We start from the raw sequence: 10,084 nt of genomic DNA, 5'->3' as shown, positions 1-10,084 counted from the left end.
GGACCAGCTGAATAACATCAGTATTGACTCTGAGGGTTCAGGGGGAACAATTAACCAGCGGAACGGCCGGCCACCCGAGGTTGTGGGTGCTCCAGGATTGGAGGTTTTGGGGAAGAGGCTGGGCAGCCATTTCTCTGGGGTGGGGTCTTCTGCTTGGGCGGCGGCGGGGGGCTGGACTGGAGGACCTCTGGGGTCCCTTCCAACTGTGCAGTTCTGTAATTCAACCTCCCTCCCTCCCTCCCTCCCTCCCTCCCTCCCTCCCTTCCTTCCTTCCTTCCTTCCCCCTTCCTTCCTTCCTCTCTCCCTCCCTTGCTCCCTCCCTACCTTCCTTCCTTCCCCCCTCCCTCCCTCCTTTCCTTCCTTCCTTCCTTCCTTCCTTCCTTCCTTCCTTCCTTCCTTCCTTCCCCCTTCCTTCCTTCCTCTCTCCCTCCCTTGCTCCCTCCCTACCTTCCTTCCTTCCCCCCTCCCTCCCTCCTTTCCTTCCTTCCTTCCTTGCTTCCTTGCTTCCTTGCTTCCCCCTCCCTCCCTCCCTCCTTCCCTCCCTTCCTTCCTTCCTACCTTCCTTCCCCCTTCCTTCCTTCCTTCCTTCCTCCCTTCCTTCCTTCCTCCCTTTCCCCCTCCCTCCCTCCCTCCCTCCCTTCCATCAGAGCTGAAGAAGCTTCTGGGATGAGAAGCGAAACGTCTTCAAAGAAAGAAGAAAAAAAAACGAACAAGAAAGTCCAGTTGCCTGGTGGGGGAAACAAAGCACCTTGTCTTTCAGGACAGCCTCGGACCCAGCCCACCCTCCACCCCCCAATTCCCCCAGTGGAAAACCCACCCACCCCTCTACGGGAGGGCCGACCGGGCTGCTGGCCACTGCCTTTGGGCAGAAGGAGGGGGAGGCGGTGGAGGAGGGGAGGGCAGCGTACCCCCCCCACACCCCTCGCTCTGCTCCGGGCCCTCCCAGGAGGGAGGGGAGGAACGTGGGTGGGTGGGTGCGTGGGGTCTCTGACAGCGCAGAAGCCATGGGCGCCGGCTGGCTGCGCTGCCTCCTCCTGGGCTGCTGCCTGGCGGGGCGCTGGGGGTCCTGGGCGCAGAAGCCCCCGGCCGGCGAGTACTGCCACGGCTGGCGAGACGCGCAGGGCCGAGCCCACGGCGGCTTCCTCTGCCCGGAGCGCTTCGACACGCCCGACGCCACCCTCTGCTGCGGCTCTTGCGCCTTGCGCTATTGTTGCGCGGCCGCCCGAGCGCGCCTGGAGCAAGGCGGCTGCGCCGACGACCCCGAGCCGCAGACCCCGGCGGGGAGCGCCCGTGAGTGGGGGGTCGGTCCTGGGGTGTGTGTGTCTGGGTGAGGGGGTGAGGGGGTGGTCCGCCTGGGGAGGGGGAGAGAGAGAGGGAACCCGGCGTGGGGTGTTTGCGCTTCCCTTGCGCTTCTTGGCAAGGAGGAAGAGGAGGCCGGTCGGGGTGTCTCTCTCTCTCTCTCTCTCTCTCTCTCTCTCTCTCTCTCTCTCTCTCTCTCTCTCTCTCTCTCTCTCTCTCTCTCTTTCTCTCTCTCTCTCTCTCTCTCTTTCTCTCTCTCTCTCTCTCTCTCTCTCTCTCTCTCTCTCTCTCTCTCTCTCTCTCTCTCCTCCCTCTCTCTCTCTCTCTCCTCTCTCTCTCTCTCTCTCTCTCCTCCCTCTCTCTCTCTCTCTCTCTCCTCTCTCTCTCTCTCTCTCCTCCCTCTCTCTCTCTCTCTCCTCTCTCTCTCTCTCTCTCTCTCCTCCCTCTCCCTCTCTCTCTCTCTCTCTCTCTCTCTCTCTCTCTCTCCTCCCTCCCTCCCTCCCTCCCTCTCTCTCTCTCTCTCTCTCTCTCTCTCTCTCTCTCTCTCCAAAGGAATCGGAGGAAGGTTTTACGCAGGGGTGGGAAAGCTCCGGGCCACCCCGGAGGGTCTGGTTTGGAAGGCTTAAGGGTGCCCTCGCTCGCGCGCCTTCCCCACCCACGCGTCTTGAGGACTAGAAGATTGCTTGGCGGTAGGTGTCATTTGGGAGAGGGGGTTTTTGATTTAATTGCAACTTAACTCCAAAAAATAAAAAAATAAAAAATAAAACAACAACCATCCCGTCCTGGGCAACGCTCCCGGGGACCCGCGCGAGCGATCCTGCAACGTTAAGGATCGCGCGGGAAATCTGTTCAAAGACCGGGAAAAAAAAGAAGAAGAAGAGGATCTCTGCCTTTTCCTGCGCTGACCCCTTCTCCCACCCGACCCAGGAAGAAGGAGGAGGCCGGTCGGGGGTCTCTCTCTCTCTCTCTCCAAAGGAGTCGGAGGAAGGTTTTACGCAGGGGTGGGAAAGCTCCGGGCCACCCCGGAGGGTCTGGTTTGTAGGGTGCCCTCGCTCGCGCGCCTTCCCCACCCACGCGTCTTGAGGACTAGAAGATTGCTTTTGCGGTAGGTGTCATTTGGGAGGTTTTTTTTATTTAATTGCAACTTAACTCCAAAAAATAAAAATAAAAATAAAACAACAACCGTCCCGTCCTGGGCACTTTTGCTTCGTTGCCCTAAAAAGAAACCCCGGTTGAAACTCTTCTCTCCCCCCCTCCCCGCCCCCCCCCCCATTTTCCCTTCCTCTTCGGGGCAACAACAGCCTCCTTTGCGCCCCCGCGCACCCCCCACCCTTCCTTTCTCCAGCCCCAAAGCGCAGCCTCTCCCTCCGAGCGCTTGGGCACGGCTCCCGGGGACCCGCGCGAGCGATCCTGCAACGTTAGGATCGCGCGGGAAATCTGTTCAAAGACCGGGAAAAAAAAAAGAGAAGAGGATCTCTGCCTTTTCCTGCTTGCTGACCCTTCTCGCGTGTTTGGCGCGATCCTGCGCCCCCAATTCAGACGCGCATCTACCCCCAAGGAGTCCCCTGGGGGCTTTTCCCGGCGTGTGAATGCCACGGGATGCCGCGCAAGGGAGAATAATGTGTACGGTTCATCTGCCGGGCAGGCGGCGCGGAGGGTTATCCTAGAAAATACGAAATCCTTTTGTTATTAACCATTTCTTCTTTTTTTTCTTCTTTTTTCCCCACCGAGAAGGGATCGCAGCGGCTGAGATCGTAAGCCTTCTTCGCCGCCTTCTTTTTTTTAAAATTAGTTTATAGTATAAAATACAATAAAAATGGCAAAAGAAAAGAGCAGGAAAAAGAGGGGAGGAGAAGGGAAGGGGAAAATGTAGGGAAAAAGGGGGAAAAAAGAAAGAAAAAGGCTTTGGCTCCCGACTTCCTTTGCGCGCTAGAATAAGATAATAGCATCAAACTTCAACTTTTTTACTTTGACGTTAGTAGTATCAACTAGCCATTTCCCTAACTACAAACCTATCTTGATCGGTAAAAACCCAAATCGAAGTTTCTTTCTTTTTTTCCTCCAGTTTCCAAGTAGAAACAACAGTAATTGTGGTGTTTTGTGGTCTTTTTTTTTTTAAAAAGAAAATTTTAAAGGGGGGAAATATGTAGGTGCTAAAAAGACGCTGAAGCTGCTCATTGGCTATTCGAGTAAAGGTTTAAAACTTCGAAAGTAACTTTTTCTGCTGCCCCTGGTTTCCAGTTTTAATTCCTTGCACCTTTTTTGGGGGGGAACAGGGTAAGTTTCCGAAATTTGCTGAAATATATTAATACGGTTATAGGAGGAGAAGATGGCTTTTCAATATTAACCCGTGGAGAATGGGGGGAAAATAGTTGACAAATACACATAAATTGTTAACTTTTAACGTTGAAAACTCTAAAATGTGTACCAGGTTCTTCTTCTTTTTCCTCTTCCTTTTCCTCTTCCTCCTCCTCCTCCTCCTCCTCCTCCTCTTCTTCTTCTCCTCCTCCTCCTCCTCTTCTTCTTCTTCTTCTTCTTCTCCTCCTCCTTCTCTTCTTCTCCTCCTCCTTCTTCTCCTCCTCCTCCTCCTCCTCTTCTCCTTCTCGTTCTCCTCCTCCTCCTCCTCCTCCTCTTCTTCTTCTTCTTCTTCTCCTCCTCCTCCTCCTCCTCCTCTTCTTCTTCTTCTTCTTCTCCTCCTCCTTCTCTTCTTCTCCTCCTCCTTCTTCTCCTCCTCCTCCTCCTCCTCCTCTTCTCCTTCTCGTTCTCCTCCTCCTCCTCCTCCTCCTCCTCTTCTTCTTCTTCACCTCCTCCTCCTCCTCCTCCTCTTCTTCTTCTTCTTCTTCTTCTTCTCCTCCTTCTCTTCTTCTCCTCCTCCTTCTTCTCCTCCTCCTCCTCCTCCTCTTCTCCTTCTCGTTCTCCTCCTCCTCCTCCTCCTCCTCCTCTTCTTCTTCTTCTTCTTCTCCTCCTCCTTCTCCTCCTCCTCCTCTTCTCCTCCTCCTCCTCCTCCTCCTCTCTTCTTCTTCTTCTTCTTCTTCTTCTTCTTCTTCTTCTTCTTCTTTCTTCTTCTTCTTCGCCTCCTCCTCCTCCTCCTTCTCTTCTTCTTCTCCTCCTCCTTCTTCTCCTTCTCCTCCTCCTCCTCCTCTTCTTCTTCTTCTTCTTCTTCTCCTCCTCCTTCTCCTCCTCCTCCTCTTCTCCTCCTCCTCCTCCTCCTCTTCTTCTTCTTCTTCTTCTTCTTCTTCTTCTTCTTCTTCTTCTTCTTCTTCTCTTCTTCTTCTTCTTCTTCTTCTTCTTCTTCTTCTTCTTCTTCTTCGCCTCCTCCTCCTCCTCCTTCTCTTCTTCTTCTCCTCCTCCTTCTTCTCCTTCTCCTCCTCCTCCTCCTCCTCGTTATTATTATGGGTGCTACCAAGCAGATATAAATGATCAGAAATCAAGCTCTTATTCTGCAAATCCTTCATCTTAAAAAAAACAAAAAACTTCAAAAAGTTTGTAAATATATCTGGGATCCCTCTTTGACTTCGGCGAAGCCTTCTTCTTGAATAATTGTGCAAAGTCGCCTACCTGAAGGGCACTTCCCACCCTCCATAGTAATTTGGCAGTTTTCGATTTAATTTTTCTTTCATCCTATTTATCACAGTTGCCAATTTATAGCATGTGTAGTGACTGTGATGCTGCAGGGTGCCTTAAAATGAAGCCACCTCCAGTGTTCTTATTAAGAACAACTGGCCTCGAACCAGGATTTGGAAACGGCAGTTTTCAATTTGGAGCAAACGAACAGAAGTTCACCGATGTTAGGTGGACATTTAGTTGCCTTCTGAGTTTTTCTGCCCTGCGTCATGGAGTTCGCACACCGTCCAATTCTACACCTTGGTCCCACCTGAGCTGACTCCGGATCTTTGCAAAGTTGCATCCTGAATCCTTTGCAGGTTAAGGATAAATTCTAACATCCCAAGCTGTTCAGGAATAAAGTATTGTCTCTGTTAGCCTTTTTTTTTTTAAAAAAAAAATCGAAGTTATAATATCAAGGCAGCAAATAATTCTATTGCTGGAATAGACTTTCTTAAGTTATATGAAAGGAAAAAAAACTTAATCGCAACCCAAACTGGCTTCTAGTTCATGCAAATAAAGGATGTTAAAGAAAGCAATATTTTTTTCCTTCCTTCTTCTTCCCTCCGTTCTCTTTCTTTCCTTCCTCCCTTCTTCCTCCCTTCCTTCCCCCTCCCTCCCTCCCTTCCTTCTTCTCCCTTCATTCACCTTCCTTCCTCCTTCCTTCCTTGCCTCCTTCCTTCCTTGCCTGCTTCCTTCCTTCCTTCCTTCCTTCCTTCCTTCCTTCCTTCCTTCCTTCCTTCCTTCCTTCCTTCCTTCCTTCCTTCCCTTCTCAATTGTGTTTGTAACTAGATGGTTATGTGTACTCAAAGCAATCTTTCTAAATTAGCCATATATATATGGTTAGATACTCCTTGCAGACAGCCGGTCATTTGCCTTCTTTTAGAGAGTCGTTGAGGCCACTTGGAGCTTTGTCTGTGTCCTCAGGGTCACTTGAGGGGTGCAAATGGGTGTGGAGCCTCCTTGGAGCTGCTGAAAGGACTATGTGGTAGACTGGAGGTAGGTGATTTATAACACAGTCCTTTCAGCACTTCCGAGAAGGCTCCACACCCATTTGCACCACTCGGGTGACCCTGAGCACACAGACAAACCTCCAAGTGGCCTCAACGACTCTCTAAAAGGATGCAAATGACCAGCTCTCTGCAAGGAGTATAAATCCTTCCGTTTCTCACCATGCAGTCAGAGCTGAAGAAGCTTCTGGGACGTGAAGTGAAATGTCTTCAAAGGAAAAGCAAGAAAGTCCAGTTGCCTCCTGAAAAAAAGCACCTTCGTGACCCGGAGGACTGGGAATCCCCTGCAGACCTTTACCCTGACCCTCCGTTTTTCTTTTCCCCAGAACCGACCTACGTCCCCTTTCTCATCGTGGGATCCATCTTCATCGCCTTCATTTTCCTGGCGTCTTTTGTCGCCGTTTATTGCTGCACCTGCCTGAGGCCGACGCCCACCTTGCACCCCCCTTTAAGGTTCTCTCTGCGAAGCTACCCGATGGAGACTTTACCCATGATGCTCAGCTCCTCGAATTTACGGATTCTCTCAAGGCAATCCAGCCCAACGGCCCAGTCCGCTCATCCATCCGGATCCCTCGGGCCTGAGCTTGGAAGCCTGGAGACGTCCTCACCGCCCCCCTATGCAGCAGGTTGCTTCCCCACGGGCCAATCGGTCAACCTCGCTGCGTCCTCTGGATTTCCGGTGTCAGCCACCCCATAGCTACTCATACCTTATTGACCGGGGGGGGGGAAGCTGGGCTGCCTCTGTGGGGGAAAACAGGTCTGAGATTCCCGTAGGAATCAAAGAGATCCCGTGGTTTAGAGGACGATGTATTTACAAAGACGCTCGATCGGGACTATGTGGGTTTCATTGAGTTTTTTCCTCTGGTTTGGGGATGTGAAAGGTGAGTTGCTTGTTTTAACATCCGTGTTTTGGGGTGTCGGGGGGACCCTTTTAGTTTAAAATGTCTCTTTCGGTCGTAGCTGAATAGAGCAGAGCAGCATCAATGCAGGCACTCCTCGCCTTACAGCACTCCATTTAGGGACCATTCTAGAAAAAAGGGAGGGACAAGTTTTTTCATAGTTACAACCGTTGTGGAGTCCCCGTGGTTACATGATCAAAATTCAGATGCTTGGCAACTGGCTATATACGACGGGGGTCCCCCGATCCCCTTTGATAACCTTCTGACAGGCAAAGTCCATGGGGGAAAAGCCAGATTCGCTTAACAACCAGGGTTGCTATCTTATCCACTGCAGTGGTTCGCTTTAACAACCGTGGCGAGAAAGGTCGTGGCGAATTCTAGTTCTGCCTTAGGCATGAAATGCATCTAGGTAACTTTGGCCCAATCACCAGGAGACAGTGAGTTCTAGTTCTGCCTTAGGTATGAAAGGCATCTAGGTGACTTTGGCCCAATAACCAGGAGACGGTGAGTTCTAGTTCTTCCTTAGGTATGAAAGGCATCTAGGTGACTTTGGCCCAATCACCAGGAGACGGTGAGTTCTAGTTCTGCCTTAGGCATGAAAGGCATCTAGGTGACTTTGGCCCAATCACCAGGAGACGGTGAGTTCTAGTTCTGCCTTAGGCATGAAAGGCATCTAGGAGCCCTTGGCCCAATCACCAGGAGATGGCTTAGCCATCTTTGAGTCCAACCCACCTCACAGGGTTATTGTTATGAGGAAAATAGGAGGAGGAAAATGTATTGGATATCTTTACTGCCTTGAGCTACTTGTAAAGATAATAAAGGCAGGATACAAAAGAATGAATGAATGATAAAATGGATCTCCTACATCTTGCCAAGAATGGTTCACCATTTAAAAGTGATTTCTTACAGGAATAGTGATCTCAAAAGAAAGTCGGTCTAATTGCTGGGGTTTGGGTGGCCATTGGAAACTCAAGTTATTCTGTTCTTAATTTAAGGATTCTGGGATTTTTGGAATTCGTTTGTGATATGGTGACTGGGGTTTTAAGCGTGGTCTCAGTCTGCGATCCCAGTTTGTACATTCTCAGGGGGGGACCTTCAATATACCTTGGTTCAAGTGAATGACTGGTGATCCGAAGATCTAAATTAACCTGGTTAGGTCAAGGGGGATATTCTCAATTGGATCAGTTATGATTTGATAAGGGAAGAAATTCACCATCTACGCCTAGCATGTTAGAAGGGCACTTTGAAAGTAGAAAGAGATTAAGAAAAGATTCCCTAAAAAAAATAGAAATTTCAGCAAAACAACGGAGAACTAACTTTAACTACAGTTAGTAAAATCTTAAATTCTGGAGACTGAATGATGGAATGTATTTGCAAGTACTGCTGATAACCCTTGTTGTTGATTATTGTCAGACTATTTTAATAGATTTATCACCAGATTTAAGTAAGAAATCCCAAATAGGTAGTGTTACAGAAGCCGATAGAGAAAATTAAGTCAAAATGGAGCAAGTGATGAACCGTTTTAAGACTAATTGAATATATACATATATATAATTTACGTTACCACAAACTTACTTTTCTTGCAATATATTTTTAATCACATCAGTGAATCTGGTTTGAGGGTGGATCAGTGAAATGGAAATAGTTTTGTGGCAGACCTGTGACATTTTTTTGAATTTATAAACCTTTAGTCTAATTATCATTACGGACAAAATTTTATTCTGGATTTTTATTCATGAAACTGGAGGACTAGTAACAGAGAACATTTTTTTCGCCCTGAACTATGGGTCAAGAAAAGATGTTTTGTTTTGGATAAAGTCTGAATATGCAAGTTTAGAAAAAGGTCCACTGTTTCTTATATTTATGGACTGTGAGATAGTTTTATCCAATCTTACAGATTTAGCTTTGCACAAGAATGCAATAATGCAGCTAGAATTTCAATTTGTTGCAAGTCAGATTTTATTAATCAGATTTAAGCTTGAACTGTCAGCATGGTGTGTCATAGATGAGATTGAAAATCATCTGAACTTATCTCTAAAATAATTTAATTGAAGGTTAGTGTAAAAGTAAAATGCTAAAGCAGAATCAGCCTTACAAAATTGTCTCAGTCATGTATTTATTTGTATGCCTTGGATACAGAAATGGGGTAAATGGGATTATATTTTTATTTCTAAAATCAGCGCCACGTAATGCTTCAGTGTTGTAATTTAAAGGGAAACCATGACATTAAAAGTTTTAGTAGTAACCAGTTTTCTACCAATAAATCATTTCACAGTGAAAGCAATACGCTTATTTGATGCTGATCGTTTAAATTAACAAAACATTTTCTACAATTTTGCCTGTTTTTAATGGTGTAAAGTTTTGTATCAAGCTGCCGAACTCATGCTGTTGTTTATTTTGCATTAAAAGATTAATGTCATCAGTGCAGAAATGCTGAAGCAGTATTTATGATTGACTTTTTAAGTATTAATATGGAAACAGCCTGACAGAAAACAAATCTTCCCGTTTCTACTAATTAGATTGCCATTCTATATCTCATGTCTTGTGTTTAATGGGGCTTCTTAATAAATGTCTAGGATTAGACTTCACGCGCTCAGATGACAAAACTATAAGCAACAATTTCTTGGTTTTATTTCTATATGAAAAATAACAAAAGGGGAAATGATAACAGTATGTAGTTTCAGATAGAACAAATGGACTTGGGACACTTAAACCTGGCAATGAAATCATTATCGAAAATGCACGGTGGATGTTTGGTATTTATTCCTTCCAGCCTACACTCTTACACCAAGCCCTGGTTTAAACGTGGCTTGTTGTCCACATATCATGACAAAAAGCCGTAATTTCAGTAAATTTGCAATTTCAAACTGAAGTCCCCCTCTGAAGGTGGGAACCACCCCGCCTTTTATTTTTGCAGTGCAATCTTTTGCATTCCATACAAAGCCTGCTGGTTCGGCTGACGGAGGATCCGTCCCGTTCTATAAATCAGGATTTACGAATCCAGTGGCTTGAGTTCACACATTGTATGAAGCTACAAAGGGTAATCTGCAAGATTTCGGCCTGGGAGAGACCCAGGCTGAACCTCAACCTCAGCTGTGGAAAGAGTCCGGCAAATAAAACAATCTTGATTGGTTGAAAAAGCCGCAATTAGCTGGATTCACAGGGAAGCCATCCACGGTGGTTTATCCAGCACAGAACATCGTGTACGTTTTAATTAATATTGTTTAGGGTTGGCTATTCTCCTTCTTTCAGGGGTTGTGGTAGGACAGATCT

General features: G+C 47.6%; 1 protein-coding gene across 1 annotated transcript; it reads left to right on the top strand.

The window, feature by feature from the left end:
* Positions 1-1,004: 1,004 nt before the first annotated feature.
* On the top strand, positions 1,005-6,609 carry SHISA3 (shisa family member 3; the record flags this gene model as incomplete). The annotated part of the gene is made up of 2 exons (XM_081332560.1): positions 1,005-1,290; positions 6,239-6,609. 2 exons carry the CDS (start codon positions 1,005-1,007, stop codon positions 6,607-6,609), a joined length of 657 nt encoding a protein of 218 aa, XP_081188686.1.
* Between the last annotated feature and the right edge of the window lie 3,475 nt (positions 6,610-10,084).

The sequence above is a fragment of the Vipera berus genome, assembly GCF_964194415.1.
Source record: "Vipera berus genome assembly, chromosome: 7".
NCBI classification, from domain to species: Eukaryota; Metazoa; Chordata; class Lepidosauria; order Squamata; family Viperidae; genus Vipera; species Vipera berus.
The sequence above is the reverse complement of the archived record's forward strand: the minus strand, read 5'-3'. Positions and strand labels throughout refer to the sequence as shown.